We start from the raw sequence: 23975 nt of genomic DNA on the forward strand, positions 1-23975 counted from the left end.
CATAAATAGGAAAAAATGTTTGGACACACATCGGGCAAGATTTCAAAATATTGTATGTGGGATTCTTGGCAACACCACGGGAACAGTAGAAACCTTGAGAAATGTTTAAGCAGCAAAAAAAATTCACCAGCAAATATTGGCAATTTACTAGTAGCTTCTAGAGAGTTCTGCTGAATGAATAACCCATTACGAGGGACACTCATACAGGAATGAATCTGGTTAGAGTTGAATGGAGTTTCATCATAGTACTACAGTATTTATGTCTTTATTTTTGCTGGCAACAGGGCACAGATTAGACCTGCTGTTACAACTCAACCATGTTTTTTTTCCTGCCTCCAATCTCCTCCCCTCTGATCTCATACTAGGCACAGTTCTCCTGTGCCACAAGTCTTTCGGTACCTTGCCCTAAGTGACTGGTTATCAGGAGATATTCAGGAGATATCAGCAAAGAATGTGAATGCCAACTGTGCATCCCAGTGGACCTCACAGTGGTAGTAGATCTACTTTCACCCAATCTCCACCCATGCACACTGGATGAAGAGAGATCTGGTATTTCCATGATCGTTCCTTGATTGATTTTCCAGTAGAGATTCATCAGCATTGGAAAGCCTGGCTGCTATTACCCCCTTCCCAGGCCAGGGACACTGAGGCTAATTATAACATCCCAAACTCCACACTTCGCAGCTCAAACAAAAAAATAAATATTAAACCTAGAGGCTTCGTGGTCTCCATGGTTCAGCATTTAACTACAGAGAAATTTAAGGAGTATGCAGATCCACTGGCGTAGAAATTGTCATGTAAATATAATAGTGAATTCAAAAATAAAAAAAGAAGCAGGTAAGCAAATGCAAATAATTTCTGTTCTTCAAAAGTTATTGCTGCTGTGTCACAATCTCAGAAGCATCTGTAGGATACAACTTTCCTAACATAAGTGAGTTCCTGTTCTCAGATATGCTTTCAAGGAAAGACACTAACAGTAGAAGTCAGGTCTGTCTTCAGACGCCCAGACTCAAGCAGGCCAGTTAGTTATTTACAGAGCAGTATTCACATGGCACATCAGACACCTGCTGCTTCGATTGAAGTTAGAAAAATAGCAATCTATTAACACATAAGTAGACAGCAAGAGGCTAGTTTAGTGCTTTTGTCGCTCTATCGAAGTAGTATCCAACAGTTACATTTATCAATGGTTGCTGTTGAGTTAATTCCAGAATTGTCTTTACCCACTGTAATCTTGCCTACCGCTACCCTCAACCAAATCTCAAATTGGTTATTTTGTTTGCATTCAGTGGCTCTCAGTAGTCCTGTGTAGGAGTGGTTTTAAATCCCCCCTAATCCTCTTAGTGAGCTCTTATTATCCACACCAGTTCTACCTGGGTACTAACACAGGAAAGATTGAGAGAAATGGTGGGTACACAAGTTATGCTCCGTTTCTAATACTCCTCCCTTCCATGTTAGCCTAGTAACTCATTATATTGATTTCAGCACCGTGTGACCTCATGACCTGCGTCAAAGAAGTGGATGGAATTAGTACTGTCACTGTCCTGCATTGCACCATTATTTCCTCCTATCCCTGACCTACTTCTGTTTTCATTCTTTCAGTCTGCTTCACCTAAAAAATACAGTCAATCCACTTTACAATATATTCCGTGAAGCACTTTGAGAAGTCTCAACGACGATATATCAAATGCAAGGATTATTTTTATTAATCTTGATTTTAGGGTAATCATGAAATATTGTTGGGGAAAATGTTAATGTTTTTAATTCAGCTTCTACACCGTTGCTCAAAGTCTCCAAGACATCTCAAAGTGCTTCACAGCACTTTATATACTATAAAGTGAATTGACTATACTTTGTGGGCGAAATGCGGCAGCCAATTGCCCAGTGTCCAACAAACAGTCGTGGATTGAATGATCAATTTATTATTAATTTTTTTTAATGGAATTATTACCCCTAGAAAAATGATCCGCGAATCGACTGCTAGAGGATATACTATGAAGTGATGTGTCTGTGTGTATTTTTTGTGTGAAATATAATATGAATTAAGATAATTCATATTATAGAATTGCCAAGTCCATGGCATGCCCCGTTTTTCATTCTTAGACCAGTGTGTTAAATTATGCACAAAGCACATCACAAAACACTGACATCTGATAAACAGCACAAGTATTTTGTGCAATCATTGTCAAGCAAAAGACTTGAAAGCTTCCTTCTCCAGAAAACTAATTAATTGCACAACAGTTTCGATTACCTCTCCATTTGGCATGAGGCTACCGCATTTGAGAGCAGCCAGATTTCATTTGAACCCTTGGAGTATTCAATATCCTCTGTGGCTGCCATATTAAGACATTTTCAATTATGCTTTTCTATAATTCAATATGCAGAGAAATTAGGTTACAAAAATTAAACCAATTATTAAAGGTTGGTGAGACCAATGATAAAAGAAACCAACTAGCTCCCACCTCTCCTCTCCCCCAGCCCCATCCCTAACTTTAAAGGTCAACTGGTTATTAAATATCAGAAAATAAGCAAGGGCCCAGCCCAAACCTTGTGATGGGTTACCAAGAAGGATATTTGAGACCAGATGCTGAACACATTTAAGAAACAGCTTGCTACCGTTTTGGAAAGATGATAGGGTGAGCGTTCTGGAATGATGAGATCAAATGGGCCAAAGGGCCACTTTCATCAGAAGGTGACTGGCCAGCTGCACGTCACAGAGCTGTAAGGAATGAGCTTGTGCCCTTACTACTGTACATCACTCAGTGATTTCCCAATCTGAACCAGGCTGTTGCTTCAGCCTCCCACAACAATAAGAGGTTAAGCAACATCTACTGCATCTTCACAGCCACTCTTATACACTCTTCCTGCAGTGAATGAGGGAATGTAGATCAGAAGAAACACAAAGAAGGTACGGTCCGAATCAGTTGGCGGTGATTTTGCTTTCATGTAAAATTCAGATGATCTGGTCACTGTTTGTCATTCTTGAGCAATAGTTGGCAATGTTAATCGGGGTACAATAGTATAATAATATTGCCCAGAGTGCAGTGCAATGAAAAGGTGAATATATAGCAAATACCTGAATGAAATTGAACTTTCCTGGCACTTTTACCAAATGGAATTTGTTTTGAAACAGTTTTCAATGAATGGCATCAGCATGTTCCTTCCACACCATTCCACAACAAGTCAAACATTTTGAGTGCCTCAATTTGTCAATACTACAACAAGGAGAGAAAAGGGAACAAGTTCAGCCTTAGAGGAGAAAAAAAATAAAAGGACACAAAACGATTGGAGAGGAATGTAACAGCGCAGGGGCAAAGAACAAATAGAGTGGCTAAATGAATAACTCTTTCAAGGAGTCAGCACTGTAACATTCTCTAATCCTATGACTTTGAGTGAAAGGTAGGATTATGACTCTATTTTCAAAAGATAAAATCAGGCTTCCTCCTGGCATGTCATTTTCTGATATTTTATGGACATTTATGAAGATAATCATAAACCACACTGTAAGTTCGGTTTAAGAACAAGAAGCGCTGTTTAAAGGTCATGCTTCTCCACTGATTTACTTTAGATTTCTAACCTTTTCCTATAAAGTACATGTCGCCAACTATGTCAAACAACAACATTTTGAACTTTTGGGGGGAGGGTTGATAATATGGTTCCATAATTTGCCAATGTGTCCATTAGTGATACATTGGCAGGGTTTGATTTTTCAGATTTACAAGAAGGGAAAAAATAGCTGTTTGACATAATCCCAGTGAAACTTGTGGTGGAAGTTCCCGCACATCCTACATCTTGAGCAAAGCTTGTTGTAAATTTGAATGTTTAAATAGAGGATGTTTTACGCCCATCAGAAAATAGCTTGGAAGGGATACCATGATCTCCCCCGGAGTACACGGAGGCAGGAGAAAACACCCAGCAGAAGAAATGTTCATCTGGGAGTTTTAAATTAATATATAGCACCAATAAAACAATAGCATTTTTAAATCTGCATTTTTTAAAATCAAATACCTCCATGATTTACACACACGGAAGGGTTGAGGACAGCAATCTTTATAAATGATATTGCATGTGATTTCCACTCCTTTATTGTTGGTTTAGAAAAATCTATTGTAATGCATCAGTCTCTGCCATTCATGATTTAACATCAAGAGGAGTCATGCATGCCTAGAGGAGTCTGACAGGCTAAAAGCTCTAGTCTAATTCCAGCAGCGCTGGCACAATATACCGCTCTGTCATAGCATTAATGCCATCCCAAGGTAGCAAGGGAAAACAGAAAAAAACAGCCATTTCGATAATTCCCACTGAAACGTATGGTGTTGCTTCCAAAAACGTCCCATTTTAAAGCATATTTCTTTCTCTCTCTTTTTCTATTGAGAAGCTGATGGTTTATCCACAAATGATACTTGATGCTCCATACATCTTAAACATCCCTAAATTTCATACTCATTTTACTAATTGGACCACGTTCAGATTCAGCTCTTAAACGGCTTCGAGACACTAGAAAGGACATTACATTGCAATGAAAACAGCAAAAGGTCTTCCTGACCTGAGATATTTATTTATTACAACTGGACTTCACTATACCGCTGGGCTCCCTCAGAGATCTCCCCAGCAATGTGCAATAACTTGCTCAGCATTGAGTTCACTGTTAGCCTCCACTAAACTTCCCTAAGGCTTAACTGTCCACTTTTATTAGCACATTAATCACAGGCTTCCGTTTTGAAAATAAATGCCAGTCCAAGATTAGAATATTGTACGTCATGTATTGAGTGCAGCTCTGGGCTCTATAAACATTGCCAGTTACATTACTGCTGTAGCCCTTAACCCTTAGGCCTCCAATAGGACCACCGATACATCAGTCTTACTCCTTTGTTTAGAAATATGCAAAGAAATGACATCAATCTCACTGAAATATATTATTGTGCCACCTCCGACTGATGCCAACACTTTGAAAACATTGCTGGAACTTCTGGCTGTTCTCCCTGATTACAATGGAAATAAAGACTTGTCGAGGCTTGCTGAGCAGTTTTCATAAGGTTAGCAGCATTCAAGTGTTTGTGTGATATATACAGTACTTGCGGTTTTGAAGCAATTGATACCATAAGGAGTCTCAATGGTAGATTTTGGTGCAGTGCATCAGAATCGGATCTTAGCAATGGGAAAATCCGCACAATAAACTGAGCAAACTGAAAAGTTCAAAAAGATTTGGCCTAATTTAGTTCTGAAGAACAATGCAAGAAGGTATAAGAATCTACAATTTCAATCATTTACCTTCAAAGACATTGCAACTAACATTACATTTCGCCCACAAAACATACTGTCACTCCACTTTACAGTATATCCTGCAAGAGCTTTGAGACGTTCCCCCCATGTGAAAGACACCATACCAAATGTAAGGATTATTATTATTACTACTACTGTAGCCCTAATCCTTAGGTTCTGAATAGATCCAGGGAGCCATTGAGCCATTCTGAAACATTTTAAGCTTAGCCACCAAATTGTAAGGCAGAAGCCACTACTACATTAATGCACATCACAAAATGCTTCATTGCTGTAAATGTAAATTCTATATGCATAATATGTACTATTCTAAATGCTTTACTTAGTCTCACACTGTATTCCTGGAGGAAACAACAACAATAACAAATTATATTTTATAGAGCCTTTCACTTTGGGAGGACATCCCAAGGCACTGGAGAGTCAAGGTTGTGGTGGAAATCACAGTGAAGCCTGATCTGATTCTCACCTGACGTCAACACATATGCACTTTCCGCTCAGGCGCAGCATTCCTGGCTACGTTTTCTTCTCCCAAGTCCATAGACTCTGAGGCCAATGAGAACTAACACAGCTGACTGGTCTGAGATAAGCTAAATCAGCTTAGACCAACGTCTGAAACCTACAGCTCTGTCTGGCTCAGTGCCACATTGAGCAGTACCTTTATGCACTGGACCATCAGAGGAATCTAACCATTACTGTTAATGTCAAATCACACATTCTTTGTAACCTTGCCTCTACCAATCAACAGTGTGTATTTACTTACTGAGTCATGAAGAGTGGAAAGTTGCCAGGTTCAGTCCCTGCTGGTGTGTGCTGAGTTGTCTGATGTCTGTCAAGGTGGAGGGGAGGGGTTGGAAAGAGATAAGGAGGTCAAGCTTAATAAGAACCCTGTGTTACAAATTGATGCAAGTTAGATTTCAATGTCATTCACGAAGAAGTCACATGGAGGAGGTACAGGTACATTTCTGTCCTGTAGCTCAGTGGTTAGAGCACTCGCTTTGTAAGCGAGAGACCCGAGTTCCATTTCAGGTAGGGCAAAACCTTGGGCAAGTTTCCTTACTCCACACGCCTAATAATAATCCCTCCAAAACAAAACAATAAATTGGTCATTTTCAATCTACGACTGTTTGTGGGACATTGCTGTGCGCAATTGGCTGCCGCGTTCGCCCACAAATATATACAATCAATTCACTTTACAGTATATTCTGTGAGGCTCTTTGGGACGTCCTCCCGACGTGAAAGCGCTATACCAAATGCAAGGATTATTATTATTACTATTTTGGCCACAAATTCACAGTCAATCCACTTTACAATATATTCTGTGAAACTAATAATCCTTGCATTTGATATAGCACCTTATCATGTCATTGAGACGTCTCATCGACGTGATAAAGTGCTGTATCAAATGCAAGGATTATTATTATTATTAGAAGAGGTTGCTGGAGCCTAGCAAACAGTCTGAGTTACAGGAGCAGCCTTAAGGAGAAGAGAGAGTTTAAAAAAAACCTTAAAAAATCCCACTCATTTTTTTATCACCACCATTCATTAAGCCTAAATACTTTTTTTTAAAAATCAGGAATAAAAATGATTGTATAATTTATATCCATTTAATGGGCTGAAAGCTTTAAAAGGTGCACACAGGCTAAATGTACTATGACATTTCGAATAAACTCCCAGCTGCTTGAATAATGGATTTTCGTTGTTACTGCTTTGGTGATGTGTGTGATGTGTTGCAATCCTACATTGATTACGGAGAACATACACCGATGACAGCAATCGAGAGACTTGTGTACAGCTCCTGCCTACACCAGGTATTCTTCTCTGCATGCATTGTCCTTGCAATGCACTGCACTTAGCTGGACAAATTCAATCAAATGCATCAGCCAGAACTGTGACCCATCTGGAGCTAAGTAATAGGCACTACGGTCAAAGCTGCATATAGAGTGGGCGTAATCTGAATAACTTTTCAGAAAAGATCAACCTTCTATTTGTTTATGTTCAAACATTTGCAGCTGAATAATTCAGCATTGCATAAATGCCCCAAACCTTGTCCAACGATTAACTATAATGAGCAAATATCAAGGGAGCAGCCATTTGTGGGTGGACTAACAAAATAGTGCAGAGAAGTTACAAACTGGCCTTTTGGTCAACTTTATCGTGGGCAAAGTAAAGTTCACAGTGGCTCTCTGTGAAGGGCTATTCCAGGCGGGGCGAAACCTTAGGCAAGTTTCCTTACTCCACACGCTTAATAATAATCTCTCCAAAAAAACAAAACAATAATAAATTGGTCATTTTCAATCCATGACTGATTGTGGCACATTGCTTTACAGTTCACTTTACAGTGTGTTCTGTGAAGCGCTTTGGGACGTCCTCCCGACGTGAAAAGCGCTATATCAAATGCAAGGATTATTATTATTAGATGCTTCTGTGTAATATCAAATATAAGGATTATTATTTGCTTTATAGTACAATAATGACTATTCAAACCGTATATTCTTAAATTGATAAAAATATCTATTCATACTGCTGGTGCTTCAAGCATTAACCAAGATCTCTGCTCAGTTTCTGAAAGGTTGCTGATCTTGTTTGAGAGATCAAAGGGCTTTTCCTCGCTCACCCTCTATGGCAGTCCTCATCCTACACATTTCTCTTCACTCTATTTTTCTCGCTTCCTGTCCTGAAGGTGCTAGGCTCATGCTCGGGCGCAGTCCCACAGTTAACTCGCCCATTCTATACCTTTAAGCCTAGACCTGAGGATCTAGCATGCTATGTAATTGTGAGTTAGAGGAGGATTGATAGTTGAGATAGATCCTATCCTCATCCATCATCCACACAATTGGACTTTAAAGCAAATGGTGACTGCTTAGCGATCAGGAATGGGCACCCTACCAGATCTTTCTTCTCAATAACCTACTTTGCCGTCCCAATTCCCCCGCCCCCTCCACATCTCATCAGATTTATTTATTAAGAAACCCAGCATCTTAGACCACAATATGCTGTACATAGTAGAGCTCAGTAGCTGATTACTATTGCTGTCACGACATCTTCCAATTTGACTGAGACCATCATTATTAGCCTCCAGCTAATTATTTCAACACACTGTCCTGGTTTCCAACTGAGCACAGCTGCTTGTATTCAGAATGAGAAGCTGTACACCAGGGATTTCTGTAGATAGTTCAGTCCCTCTCCCCCCCATCAAAAAAAACTTTCCCCATCTCTACAATATATGCATTCTTCCCCTCTCCCTCTCCCCCCATTCAGATATACTCGCACGCAAATGTAATTTCAGACTCACCTGGTTTATTCTCCGGCTCATTAGCCATATCATTCTTGACATTGTTGCACACCAATTTCCAAGGATCTTTCAAGACAAACTATGAGGGACGCACCAAGCGGAATGCAAAAGTTCAGCACAGAGCCTCAGGGTATGTAACAACCAAGATAATTACTGCACAGAATGAGACGACTCAAATATTTGTATTCAATACAGCACTTGCTGCTGCAAGCAATAGATTGCACTGTGGCCTATTTTTAATCCGGTTTATTTTTGTCTCAGCAACAACTTGTACTTATATAGTAAGATGAACGTCTTGAAGTGCTTATTTTTAAATGTCCCAGTATAGCTGCATAAAATGCCAGAGCTCAGAAACAGAACATTTGACCCATCAAGTCTACACTAGGCTTTTTCACCTCGTCTAACTCAATTCATCTGCTCATTATGCTCGAGAAAAAAAATCTTTGCTTTTTCTTTTCAAATATCTATCTCATTCCCTTTTAAATGAAGGAAGGAAGGAGAATCCCATTTTCCTTTTAGGACAGAATACTCCACTTCTCAACCACTTTCTGCTTCATTTTCCCCTAATTGCTTTGATTCTTTTTATGATTATCTTAAATTTGTCCTGTCTAGTTAGTGACTTAACATGGGGTGGAAATAATCTATTACTATTTATTCAATCAAACCCCCACCATAATCTCAATGACCTATATCAGATCATCCCTTCACCTTGTCAATGCTAGTGAAAAAGATTGCACACACAAGAGGTATAATGAAACAGCCCAGTTTATAGCAGAATACACAACACAATGGTGTATAATTCCTATGTGATATTGCAATCATACAATTTCTATATCAAAGTGCACAATAACAACAACAACTTGGATTTATATAGTGCCCTCCACACCGGATGGAGTCTCAGAGTGCAAAAGTGCATGTGCCTTATGCTGGTCCAAAGTGATAAAGCATGCGATTAGGAACCACAAAGCTAGGTAACTCTGTGGTCTGAAGCTGACCTGACCGATCAATAGAATCAGCTCTATGCATATCCTGGTGTGTCCTGTCAGGCATGCAAAACAGTCACAAGATAAGGTTCAAGCTGAAACAAAGTTGAACATTATATTCATGCCAAAATAAAAGGCAAGCTACTGAAATTGAAGAAGAGGCGCGGCGGACTAAAATTTGAGGGCCATTTCCAGAAAGAAGCTAGTTTGAAATCAAAGTAGAAATTAACCAGGGAGAAATGGAAGATCATATTGGCAAAGAGAATGGAGGTACCCCACCCCTCTCTCTCCCACCTCCCCACTCTCCCTTCTTACCACATAAAAAGTACAAAATAAAGGAAAAGGATAGGCGAGGAGAAAGGGGTAGTGAAGATCTGAGAGGAGAAATACATTTTTAAGGGTCAAGGGGGAGACAAGTGAGACATTTGATGATATGACCACAGAAGTTCTTCATTCCTTCCTATGAGATGATTTATCAGCCTCTATATTGCAATACATGCCTGTAACAATCTTGTATTTTTCAGGTTTGTACCAAACATCTAAATGACCTCAAGCTATACCATGAAAGATGAGATTTATAGCACAAAGCCCAGATAGACTTAGCTGTGGTAAAGGATAGGAGAGTAAAGAAACATTTGGTAAGGCTTGGATTCCTGGTTGCCCGCAGTGGGCCACTAGGCAAAGGTACAACTTAGTTTTGCACTAAACCAAATGAGAAGATATCATGTTCCATTCCCTGTGTTGATCTACTTTATCCAATGGTGATCAGGTGCATAAAAAATACCTAGAATTGATTCATGCATCAACAATGTAAACAGTTTGCCAACCCAGCCTCATAATCATAATCACTTGCTCTCCAGTCTCAGTTTAAAGTCGACTGCAAGGTGAACCGACATTTAATGAGACTGGGCAGCAGCATTTTGAATTGTGAGAGCATCAACAAACTGTTCCAGGACTACTAATTATCGCTCCAGTTTATTCTGCATATTGGTAGAGCACACAAAAGAAGATTTGATAAGACCTCCTGCATTGATCTCAACAAGTTTCCTATTACAAAATTTGACTGTGGATAGAATGACCCAAAACAGCCCCAGCCAAAGGACCTGACAGAGAACATTTATTGTGTCCAGAAAAAAAGAACCTACATTTTAAAGCACGTTACCGTGTCAAAATATCTTCACAATCACTTTGCAAATAATTACTGTCATGTGTTGCAACTGCCTTTCATAGTCATTTGCGCAGAGTACACAGCTAGGAGGTAAACCACCGGTTAATACAGAGGTTTGGTGGCCAGGACAATGGGAGAAACAGCCTTCTTTTTTCAAATTACATCATGGGATCTTCAACATCCACCTGACGAAAAGGGGGACAGGAACTGTTTGACCTCACCTGAAAGGCTGCATCTCCAGTGATAATAATGCTCCCAAATCTAGTATTAAATAGATAACAGCTATATGTGCAAAGACGTCAGTTTTCTTGCACTTGGTTTAGTTCTGAGATCCCATTGTACCAGTGAATGCACATTCTGTATGAACGTAGAGTGCAGTGGTGAATTGGTGCAACTGAATAATTAATTTTAACCTTGACGTAGGCAGCACTCCGGTTATATTAAACAGGTCTTTACTCCAGATGGTCATTCGCTTGTGCGCCACTTCCTTTTTCAGTTAGCGGAGAGGATTTAACCAGACTTTACTGAAGTCAATCCTCATTACGGATACATTGCTGATGATATGCCAGTGATCTCTCTATTAAGAGTTTTGTTATTGCATAAGCCCATATTCTCTTAAAATCTGCCCAGCCTACACAAACACTGAGCTGAAAATGATGAAAGCTTGATTTTAGCAATGAACTTAAATAAAGTCAGTAAATATCCCTGGGTCTGGTTTCCTGTTGGGCATTATATAAAAATGCATTTTTAAAATTACGATCCATTAAGATTCATGTCCTCAAATGACGATACATTGGAAATTAAGCTCGTCTCTCTAACGGCTGAGCGAGTTTATCTGGTGAATAGCTGAGCCTGAGCCGCATAGATCCTGGGTTCAATATGTGGTCTGTGTGGAGATGATTGGTTTCAGCTATTTTAAGAAGGGTGGGTGGGGGGGGTGTGGGAAATGAGAGCCTGCGGGTTGGGGGCATGGGGGAAATCAGCCAGGGTTCTGGATTCTGATCACCATCCTACCACCTGGCAACCCCAATTGAAAATATATGTGGGAAAAGCTAAATATTTTTAAAACTCAGGGAACTCAAAAACAGAGTCATTTGTAAACCTTACAATCTCTGGCTAGAACAAGGCTCTTTCAAAGGAGACCTGAAGGTTAATTGTTTAATTCAAAGCAGTTCAACACCTTATGAGTCATTGACTCGTGGCAGAGCATAGTACATTCTATACTTGCATAGGCTGTCTGTCCCTTTTTTGTAAATATAACGTGTTTTCCTCGGTGATAGCATAGCACGCAGGGTTTCCAGCCAGCTGATGGCAGGGATTTCTACAGCTTTGTTGTTACTCTGATCAATGGTGTTCTACATGGTGAAATCTTTTGCAAGTTTCTGATAGTACGACAGATGAATGTCTTATTCCAGAGGAGGTTGATACAGTCAGCACCTGAGGTGAGGATCTACCAGTGGGAGCAGAGTAGAACAGTCTCAGTTTATTTGAAGGAAGTTAAGCCTATCCAGGATTTGATGTCTAAAAGGTAGTCTCTCAGAACAGCAGTGGTCCTGGACCAGAGGCAGAAAGATAGAGTTGGGTCTCATCTGCAAACATATGTATACCCCATGCCTCTCGCTGACATCAACAAAGGGTAGCATATAGATGAGGAAGAAGAGAGGACCGAGGATAGAGCCCTGAAGAACACAAAACATGACCTAGAGTGCCGTTACCTGAGCCAAGCTGACAAGCTTATGTCAGAACAAGGAACAACATCAATACTAAAGTGCAGCATGACCTATGATTAGATTAATCAAACAACCCAAACAAGTTATCGATTTACAATGGCACAATTGTGGAGATACTGAAAAGGAGTTGGGAGGTGGCAGTAAACTCATAATTACAATCTTTGTAAACTCAAAGTGTGAATTCTCTCCCCCAGGGTTTGGTGTCATGGTGAAATAAACAGAGTTACTAAAAAATAGCCATAAGGGGGACAAAAACCAGAGGGAGGGAAAGGAACAGCAACAACATTAGGAGTTTGGAGCACTGTTTAATCTGTAGACAGAAAAGGAATCAAGGCCTGCAGCATCTAAGAGAAGGGAACTCAAGTAGGCTTTAGAACTGTAGATCAATCATTCACACTGAGTGGAACATCCAATTTGCAAAATCTTTGGTATCTGAATTTCATTGATTTAGAGAAAAAGGCACCAATACACAAAGCCAGGGCTTGGATGATACTGAGAGTCTAAAGGACATCAAAGAAGCTCTTCAAAGTAAAGGAGTAAAGGAGAAAGTAGATAATAAATAATGTTTCATATGACGAGGTTCAGAATGGTTACAATCTGCAGGGGTTGAGGCAGGTTACACTCTCATTCCTTTGAGTATCGTGGCTTAGAGTTGTCAAAGAACTTTGCGTTAGCCTTACAATACCCCATGCGTCAATATAACTTTACATTTTTGCAGTGGTTTTTACGTCGATGTCCCAAGCCACTTAACACTCGACTGGGTGGTGGGAGCCGAGGGATGTGGGAAGGGGAAAGATGAGCAAAAGTGTGATCAAACAGATATGTCTTGAGACGGTCCTTGAACGAGGTGAGAGATGGAGTGAGTCGGAGGAGAGTAGGCCAAGTTTTTACCTAGCCTTACAACTGCTAAAAACTTGGTGGATCTCGATTTTCATAGGATGCTGAGCTGAGGGAGGGCAATACCAAAAGCTTGCCTGAAACTAGAGGAAAAAGAAATGCAATAAACCTAATGTATTATTAAAATTATAAATAAGATTTCCATGTTGATTGGGCACACTGAAATTTAGAAACACCAGTCTCTCAAATGCCCCACAGGCAAGGGGAAACTCGGGTTTTCTATTATTAACTGTAAAAAGATTTTTTAAAAATAGCAAAAAAGGTTTGTGGACCACTTTACACCACTCACGTGCATCATCACTGTCACATTTGTTTCTTGCCCAAGCAAACCTTGCAGTTAGAAGTTCTGAATTCCGATCGGAAACAGAAATCCCTGCATTCACAAGGCATCCAGACATCTGGAGACCATCTTATTGGAAATAACATTCCACACGTACAAGAACAGCTTGTTAATATCAGGACGATTGTGCAGACTGGAATGTCGCCTGGACCATTTGCTACAGAGCCGCCAATTTTCACTATCTGGTTGGATTTCCAGTTTGTGGAGTTCACAAGAGATTTGACTCGAGGAAAACCTGCTGATTTACAATTCCTACTTGCCTCCAGAGCAAAACTACTGTATTAGTGCAAAAGGATAATACGGAATAACCCAAATTTGATACAGAGCAGGTTGCGATCTCTCAAACACCCCAAGATTCCACTAAAGAGCACAGATATTGATGATTAGGCACAATAAGCACAACCCAGGGAAATGTTGTTATTAATGAACAAAGCATTATTTTCAAATGCGCACTCCATTTATTACTAATACAATTAAAGATGGGAGAAGTAGAAACAGGATATTTCTTGTATTTTAGGCAAAAGCAGCAGTAAAGGGGCTTCCAGGTATTTTTGGGTTGTGCAAGATCCAAAGCCCTGCCTGCGTGCGAAGAATTTTTACCCAGGAAGAATGCTGTACTTTGTAACATTTCACAACCTAATTGAATTTGAATATTAGACGTTAAAGGCTATGAGGGGCAGGCTTTTAAATGGTTATCAGTTTAATTTAAATTTGGTCTCCGTGCTCAAAACTGCACAGTAAAGACTCAGTGGTATGAATACTCTTCAGTGTCGACCTGGCAACATTACAGCCTATTGCAATTCAGCTAATTCTGGTTGTGACATACCATATTTCAGGGAGCTGTTTGGCACGGACACGTTGCAGCAGACTTGCATTAATGACAAAAGCTCCTGTGTGTGTGAAATCGGAGAAGCAGAGTTAAATAACTTTCCTCTTCAAACCAAGTGATCTTTTTTCCAATAGCCCGCCTGCAACTTTGGTCTAGCACGAGCTTGTACCAGTTACGATAGAATACGGTTTCCAGAAGCGGCTCGGAATTCATTAACCTTAATGGCAGCCGTGATAAACGAATGACCTTCAGCGCAGGAATGTGTTTTGAAACATTTCGAAGTGGATTCAAACGCTCCACAATTACGGTTAACTCTTCCAGTGCCAACCATTCAGTTTCAATTTTATTTGGTAAGTGGAGGGTTAATAAGGAGACAATACTCCACAAAAGATTTTAAGATCCTGATGGTCTTGTGGGTGTAGCTCCCCAAACCCCTCCCCCCCAACCCCCACTCCTGCTTGCTATACAGGAGTCACTGAGCTTTACATCACTGGAAGGTTAGGGAGATTCAACCTGCAGTAAGTTGTAAGGAAATAACAATAATGAGGTTGAACATATGATGATCGCTACAAAAAACCCAGTGAATGCCATTATAAACAGTTAACAGAATCCCCCTCACACACACATTATTTATGTTAGGAATCAGAGCATATTAGATCAGAATACATCACACAAAAAATACTTGGCATGCCATCTGATATTTTTCAGTAAAAGTTTAATGTTACTGGAATATGATCCATGTACAAATCCAAGCAACATCTGACTAAATGGCTGCAATTACCAGTAATATACTGACACATTCTCAATATTAGATTTATTCATAGCAACAAAGATACTTCAGAATCCCAAATCCACTGTGTACCGCAGTAGAAAAACTGGAAATATTCTAATGGCATCAGTTATACAAAATCTTAAAAACATTCAATACACGAATCAGAAAAGGAATTTGGTACTTTTCAAACATTGCAAGATTTTCACACAACAGTGACCTTGATTGATGGCATTTTATGAAAACGTAGTTGCAAATATACATAAATAAGAAAATAATTCTCCCCAATCACTTTGAAAGTACAGTCATTTATTATAAGACAGGCATTGAACACCATCGCGAAATGTTGCTCTGGGAATTGCAAAACTTTCTGTAACTCAATGTTAGTAAATAACTCTGCTTGGCACACACAAAGCAGCCAGTTACAGCCTGTTTGCCACTGTTAATTATCTCTAAGGCCCATCGCGCTAGAGGCATTTAATCCACAGAATAACAAGATCGCACCCAGAAGTGAATCAAAATGCACAACCATCAAACCCAAGGGAAAATAACCTGAAGGACAAAGTTAATCTCTACAAGCAAATGAGGGATGGGTGGGAAGGAAGCTATTAAGACTATCACCACACCCAAATGACAAAATACCAGCTAACAAATTAAAATTAACCCCCATCGATCAAATTATTTGTAACAAAAGATTAAAACTGATGATGTAAAGAGATCTGTTGCCTACAATGGGGCGGTTTGGGGAAGTAGGGGTGATTTGGGGAACAGCTAGCACACTCCAGACATTTCTGCTTTTCAGAAAAATTTAATCTCTGCTGCAGTGGCAAGCTCCTGTCTGAGAGGTGGCCTTTCAACTTCATAGTCGAAATTTTCACACAATTGGAGTAGTGATGCATTTAAATTATTTACAATGCCTGTTTGCAAAGTTTGACACCTGTTTTTACTGGCAACAGTGCCACTTTTGCAGCTAAAACATGTCACTTACATGAACAAAAAAGATTGACAGATTGGTCGGGAAGACTTCAAAATAATAAACTGCTATTGTATCGAAATAATCTGGTACATGCATTTTATGTAACATAGTCTGTAAGCAAGACTTGGTAGTAAAGAACTCACGTTTATGAAATGCAAGACACAAAGAAAGCCTGCATAAAAACATTAGGTTCCTGAAGAGACAGACATCACATCGTCTCTTATATCATTGTACAAAGGATAGCAGTTTCTTTAAACTTACTGTTTTTTCTGCCAACGTTTGCCATGTATGGCAACACTGAGTAAAAGCTACGTTTGCTCAAGTCTGGTTACAAGAGTGGGTCTCTGTGTTGAGCTCTACACATATATGATACAAGTTGTATATCAAACCATGGTGGTAGAATAGATATCTGACAGTAGAATAAACTGATAATGGAGGGACTGGTATTTACATGTCCAACATCTTAATGTACAAAGCTTCTTTACAAATAACATACACTTCCATATAATTTGCATGCCAGCTCGGGATGAAAGTTGAGGTTACTCTAAAGTTCAGGATTTGGAATCTCTAAAATTTATCAATTTCATGAAGATATTGTTTAAGAACATAGCAAGATGATCGAAGCTGGTTTCTTGGACCAGGATGCTACAGTAATAATCCCACAAGGAAGGATGCAGCACTTAATTTGGTACTGGGCAATGAGCCACGCAGGTTAACAACCTGAAGGCAGGGGAACCAGTGACATTAATAACATTCAAAAATGTGTAACAGCAACAGGCTATTGCTACAGAAAACAGCAAATCTTATAGGAATGAAAAACTTAGTAAGGAGAGATTTGGTAGAAAAATAGCAATTAAAATGACAGATCAACAGTGGGAAATATTTAAAGTTTTAATGGGTAACATACAAGTGAGGTATCTAAAATAATGAAAGGGATTCAAAGAATAAATGGTGAGGAATCCTGCTTACCTGATTAGAGAAAATATTAGATGCAGACTGGTCAGAATTAAGGCTTGGAGACTCCAGCGTAAGCATTGGGTTATGGTGTTTAACCAGCTCGAACCACATAAATTGCCATTGAGAGCGCTCTTTGGCAAGCTTCCTGCTACTTGTCCAGCTAGGATGACCCTAATTATCGAAGCTTTGGCTTACACTGCTAACAGGAGCGGAGAAGAATTCCTGCTCCCAGTGACCGGTCTGCCCTTCCGTATCTTAATAATGAGCCAGGCTTGCTGGTCGATCAACGGCACCTCGGAAGAACTGCATTGTCTCAGAACTGAGAGTGCCAGAGGATTAATTCTACTCCAATATTCCACCGCCAAGCTCACCTCCTAGGAGACCCTGCTCACCTTCCTTCCTCCTCCTCCTCGAAGGATGACGGTCACTCGTTGGTCATACGGGGAATTGGGGGTTAGGATAAGTGGCTTCATTGGAGGAGCAAACACCATTCGTAATTCAATACTTCAATATGTCTCCTACTGTGTCGCATATTGTAACTGTATGATAGTAGCAGGAACAGGAATGATACACCACCTCTGTAGGGTTATCCACCACCATCAGTAAATCATCAAGGTCCTCCACATGGTAGTATCTGGACTTGCTTCAGTCTTTGACCTACCACAATCCCAATGGATTTTATGTGAGTGTTTCTTTGCACATTTACAGGTTGCAATTGGACTGTTGGCTGGAGTTAGACTTCTAAATGCTAACCATACTTTTTTCCACTATGGTGCTCTTTCCTTATCTCGGCTGAAAATCTGTGGCAGCGTGCCTGGTCTGTCAAATCTCTGTATATCAACAGACACCAAGAACAGGGATCAGAGGACTAGTCTCAGGCTCTACACATTTTATAGCTCCAGAGGGACATCAAACAGTAGAAAAATTAATACATGAATACAGTATTTGCCAGCTACAAGTTTAGGCTCATCACAGATTGTCTTACACATTTTTTTTTAAAAAGAGAAAAAATAAACCGCTATTTAACTTTTTTTTGCAAAGTTGGTAAGCAGCCAAAACAAGAGAACAGACCCAGGAAAGGGGTTATATGTGGACTGCCCTACTTCACCCTTTGTGTAACCCCACCAAGTAAGAGTTGTGTTCAGCACATCAGCCATAATCTTACCCTTTGAGTGAGACTGGCAAGTTAATACCAATTAACGCAAGTGATGCTGCACTTGCTAGGGACTGGAGAGCTTTTTGCCAATCTCTTTTCCCTTAACACCCTTACGATCCTTGACACACTCAATAATAGATTACTCATCCAGATTTTGTACTCAAAACAAGAACAACAATTAAATCTGCTAAATTTAGTGACTAAAATTTCTGCGAATTGTTAAAAAAATCTGTAAAAACGCGAATGAAATATGAAAACTATAAATGCAGACATATCTTTTTTTCTGCTCCCTTTTACATACTACACAGCCCACGTATTACTGGCAGAAATCCCACTTGTAGCTGGATCGTTGCCTAGAATGTCAGTGGTTAACCGGTCCGAAAGAACACATAGTCCTCAGGAGTTTCAGCAAGGGTTAAAATGCAATATTTTAGTCAGATGTTTCTTTTTTTTAAAAAAAAGGCCTCCGTAAAATTGCAAATGAAGCGGACAAAGCATTACTATGAATTGTTGCCAGTCTGGGCAAATTAATTACACATCCTGAGAACGAATACAGAACCAATGCTCAATAATGCATCTAGGCTTACAATCCTTGTCTAAGGACTTCGAAAAGGAAAGAAAATGCTAAATCATGGGAAATGTCAGGCCTGGTGTTTCTTCACACACTGTATATCTTGTGTTGTAGTGGTGAGTGCATAACCTGAACATTTGTTTATTTAAATAGCACTTTAACAAACACTTTACATCGTTCCCTCTGATACAGAGAATAACCTTGTTCTCAAAAAGTTGAGCGTTAGTTGAAAATAAGAAACATGAACAAAACCGAGTTCACAAAGAAGCATTTTTGTCCTATTGTTCAGCAGCATCAAATCCAACCCCTGTTCCTGGCCTCCAGACAGATTGCTGTGTTGCACTGTTCCAAGCTGTAGGTTACTTCAGCCAGCTGGCTGCATCCGACTATTAGCTTCTTCCTGAAAAGGAACCAAAAGATTAACCTTTCTGAAGACACTTAACTTATTCAGAACTTTAAACACCATACTGATCGTTTACACTGTACTTTTTGTAATACTGCTTTTGAATAATAATATTTAGTGGAATCCAATGAAACATGTATAATAATTGAATACTCCCATCTCAACTCTTAACCAGCATAAACGTATAAATAGACCTGGTGAATTCTCCTCAAATCGAACTAAAACTTAAGAGAACCATGGTTCGGTTTAGCAATCTAGAAGACGGTTTGAAATGATTTCAACCACTGTCAAACTCTGCCGTTTAATGATTAAGTGAAACAAAGCAACTGAAAACGTTCATTGAACTGTTATCCTGTGTTCCTGCCTCAATGGATTGTAAAGTTGAAATAGATAAATTAGCAAATACTCGTTGACACGCAGCTAATAAATTCAAACCATGGTGCGTTTATTTTAATCCTAAATCAGCCTTCATTTAAGTTTGGTTCAAAGTTGGTTCACGAAACACACAGGTACAGTAGAATGTTCAAATTTATTACACACTGAAAATCTTTGATCACTAGGCAGTGTAGTTCCAATCAAACTAAAGGCAGCCAGATTCAGTTATTGTATAAACACTGACAAGAAATCACAGCAGTGTATTGATTATAGTAAATGTTGAAATCAGAGAGACAATTTGCAAACGCTGTAAGAATGGTAAACAGTCTCAGTGTCTACAAATGTAACTTAATAGCAGGTCATGTCATGAAACCGCTAGTTTCACAGAGTGAAAAAAATATTAGAGGCAGAGAGCAAAGTGGTGTCTGAAAATGAATATCTATCAGAACATTATCCGCTCCTCCATCTGTAGCTATCATATCCTCTTGATGATATCCACCAGCACTGACTATTACAATGGAAAGCACTTGGCAGACTCGAGAGGCATTTTCAGTTCATACTCTCAAGAGATTTCCCTCACATTTACATGGGAAACAAACCTAGGTATATATTTGAATTATAGGTACAATCTCCTTATTGAATATGCTAGATTATTGTGTGCCAGAATGGCAGTTGGTAGCACTCTCGCCTCTGGGTCAGTTAGTGGTACAAGTCCTGCAATGGGGCCTTGGGCTGACATTCTAATGCAACATTGGAGGCAGCAATGCATTGTCAGAGATGCTGTCCTTCAGATGAGATGTTAAAACGAGATACAGTCTGCCTAATCCAGGTGAACATAAAGACAATATTCAAAGAGTTTTTCCCTCTGCCCTGGCCAACGATCCACCAGTTAAACTGATCATTCATTTCTTGGCTGTTTGTGGGGCATTGCTGCGCTCAAATTGGCAGTTACATTCATCTATAAATACAATTAACTTTGTATATAAAAAAAATTCTCTTTCAATGTAGGATTGGTTCTAACTTTTGCTTGTATGGATATACAATTTTGTGTTTGAACCTGGTGCCTTTTTTTTTGTCAGCCAGGTGCCTGACACGTGCAGAAACCCATTACCATGTTTAAGAGTAACCAAACCGGAATTCCACAATGCATCACATATACACATGGAAAGTCCAGAGATAGATTGTTGGAATGCGTACTCTCTCCCCAGAGGGATGCGTCCTGCTTACCTAATTCCGAAAAGTATTAGGCTCGGGTTGGCAACAATGCGATTGGTTATCTTGTCTCCAGTGCCAAGAGTGAATATGGCTTGACGTAATATGCCAATAGCAAGGGAGGAGACTATAACAATTTGTCCCAGGAAAATGGCCAGGCAACAAATCATTCATCAAAGGTTATGTTTTTAGCATAACTGTTTCTAATTCTTGTCTGAACCTGCATGTGACAGACAGGAATTTATAATTCCCTAAAAAGCTAAGTCAAGAAATTCTGCTAATTCATGAAAGAAAGGCTTTTATTTACGTGGAAAGAGTCCAAAGCAAGTGGCAGTCATACTCATGGATCAACCATCCCCATCAGACACTTTTCATGGTTCATACTGCGTTGAAATTATGCTCACAATTTGGTGCAAATGCAAGTAGTTACTACAGTTTGTAAATTGGTGGTGTGAGTGGCACCATTTGATACACACAGCTTACATTTGATTTACCGCCTTATCACGCCATTGGCCGTCTCAAAGCGCTTATATTTTCCATTTTATGAGACAACGAAATGACCAGTTCACCCCATTTCCAGTGATTCCATTTCTATACGCAAGGCAGTGCAGCTCTTCCAGGGCAAAGCATTGAAAATATAAAGCTTTCCAGATCTTAAAGGATGAGGGGTCAGCAGGGAGGTCATTGCAAGTGAAGTTACTGCTCTACATCCTAACCCCTAACATGCCAGTTAACTGAAAACAAGACCCTTTTGCAGTTATGCGATTGCTCTACACAGCCGGACACAAAGTTATTGTCATTAGCATGTAGACGATCATAAAAGAGGAGGAAAGGCAACATTTAAGTTGCACTGTACCTTTACTGGGAAAATATGCAGATTATGTATACAAAAAGGGTTGCTAGGTTCCAATTTCCAACAGTCTCTCTCTCTCCATAGTTGACTTTCTCATCTGCTATGATCTGGAGCTGCTGTTACATATCTGTACCCTGTTCTCACAGACAAGCCACCCAGGACAACAACAACAAACTACACTTGTATAGCACCCTTCACTTTGGAAAGACATATATAACTTGAGGTAAATAAGCCTTTCCGCTACCACAGGTTCATGGATACAGACATTGAAAATATCTGAATTCTACCTAGCTCCTTTTATGTTGCGTGTCAAACTTGGCAAAATTGATAATTACTTCAAGCTAACTTTAGCTTTGATGCATGAGAAGGAAGTGGGGAAATAACCCACACACTGAATGACTGCATTTGGACAGTTTCAAACTTAGCAGTTGTCACTTGTTACAAACTCCCGGAAATTTGAAAACACCAACCACTAAACAATTCTCTAACTATGCTGGAACTGCACACAACTATGCTGACATGAGTCGTTTTCCTGCACCTTATTTTCCAACAATAGGTATCCTAACACAGCAAATTTTACAACTCTCTTAAGGAACTAAATTAAATAAATTAGATAAGATTTCTGCTAGAAAATAATATCTCAGGATACAGTATATGGATTGGGTCACAATATGTCAAGCGACTGCCAGGATGGTAGAAGGCAAACTAGATGGATCCTGGTCTTCTTTTGCTTAGCAAATTCTGATATTCTTCTGCTTTAGATGTTATCTAACAAACCAAATCATTCACAATAAATGTACTATATCTATACATATCTAGCTTAATATATTATCCTGAGTTGGATACTATGCTTTAGGGAGGCACATACAAATGTTTGGTTCAATTTAATTGGTTTACATTCACAGAAAAGGACAATATCCGAGCCCTGAAGTATTGACCTTGACATGCTCAACTGGAACATTTCTATCATCCATTAGTGAAGCAATCCTAAAACTGACATTTCATACACCATTCATAGATTGGAAATAATAAGAAAAAAATCAGTCACATGAGCTACCACCCTTCTGGAAATGATACCAGCGAGCCTTTCAACACTAAGAAGTAAAAACCAAAGCATTGTAGGTTGAAGGTCACTGCAGGTGTCCTGGGATAGCTTCCACATTATCTGCGTCACCTTGTGTTGTGGCGAGTTATGGAAATGACCAATGGACTGAAAGTGATGCAGCAATCTGAGCCAATAAAATCTGTGTACAGCTGAGGCAGCATTGGACTGGATATAAACAGTAAAAAGCAATGCAGCAGAGCGAAAGAAGCCAGTGAACCCTGCACTGCATTGGGTTTGCATATTGCACCCATTCTTTCTCAGCATACTGTTTTTTTAAAAAAAATCATGCACCAAACATTACTTCAATGCAGATCCTGTTCTAGTTTGTCCAACTTCTTATTTGATCAGTTAAAAAAGTATGCTTTTAGAGCTTCATTATTCATTTCTAAAGGTTTGCTTTTGCTGCTTAGAATGCATAGTGGAGACATTGTCTCTACCTTAAAGGCAAATTCCAGGTTACAAATAATATACTTAAAAGCTATTTATTTTTATTCTGCCCCACTTCCTGAAGATGATTAGCTTGCACTGGGAGATGGTTCCACGGCCACTGGCTGCTCTCTGGTATCTTGTTTCAGTGACCAATATTCATGCCAAGCCTGGATAGTCAATGTTAGATGGCTACTCAACCACAAGGGAGCATTACAGAAGAGAGTAATGGTACCCTCGCCAGATACCTGGGCACAACCACCTTCCAAAAAGGAGTCTCTAGATAGTGATCAGGACTGATTTAGGCTTCCATAATCTAGGGATCTAGGGAATGCTGAGGTCAATTATCACTCAACCACTAAGATCACCTAACTGAACGAGCACAGGCTGAATGCAAACTTGCAATGCATTTATCCATTAGCCAGCAGGAAACCTCTTCAATATTTTAAGTACATAGTACCAAGCTTAATGTCTGTCTGTCAAGATCAGCATTCTTCAAGCTGTCAATTCAACCTAACAAAGAACAATTTTTTTTAGAAAAATTGAATTTGAAATTATTTTCAAAAAATCAATTTATTCAGTAGCAAAGAATTCAACCAGAGATACACCATTTCACTGCCAAATCCATTTTTTTTTAAGAAAAACAAAACACACTG

General features: G+C 39.5%; 2 protein-coding genes across 8 annotated transcripts in view; both read right to left on the reverse strand.

Moving 5' to 3' along the window:
* Positions 1-8759, reverse strand: part of LOC103179999 (influenza virus NS1A-binding protein) — a 30025-nt gene extending 21266 nt beyond the window's left edge. The window contains exons 1-4 of one of the 4 annotated variants that reach the window (XM_042334866.1): positions 8570-8759; positions 6038-6103; positions 5073-5183; positions 3074-3212 (exon numbers count right to left, since the gene is read on the reverse strand). The gene's annotated coding sequence lies outside the window, so the exon portion shown is untranslated. Of the gene's footprint in view, positions 1-3073; positions 3213-5072; positions 5184-6037; positions 6175-8569 lie in introns of those variants that run through there. The other 3 variants (XM_007895585.2, XM_042334867.1, XM_007895586.2) reach the window with 3 other exon arrangements.
* Positions 8760-15226: 6467 nt separating this feature from the next.
* swt1 (SWT1 RNA endoribonuclease homolog) overlaps positions 15227-23975 on the reverse strand; it is a 52748-nt gene continuing 43999 nt past the window's right edge. For all 4 annotated transcript variants that reach the window (XM_042334790.1, XM_007895588.2, XM_042334788.1 and 1 more), the window contains one exon: positions 15227-19345. In XM_042334790.1, coding sequence (XP_042190724.1) covers positions 19240-19345 — 106 coding nt within the window. In that variant the 3' untranslated portion in view covers positions 15227-19239. The remainder of the gene's footprint in view (positions 19346-23975) is intronic.

Source organism: Callorhinchus milii, unplaced genomic scaffold (assembly GCF_018977255.1).
Source record: "Callorhinchus milii isolate IMCB2004 unplaced genomic scaffold, IMCB_Cmil_1.0 Scaffold5, whole genome shotgun sequence".
Classification (NCBI taxonomy): domain Eukaryota; kingdom Metazoa; phylum Chordata; class Chondrichthyes; order Chimaeriformes; family Callorhinchidae; genus Callorhinchus; species Callorhinchus milii.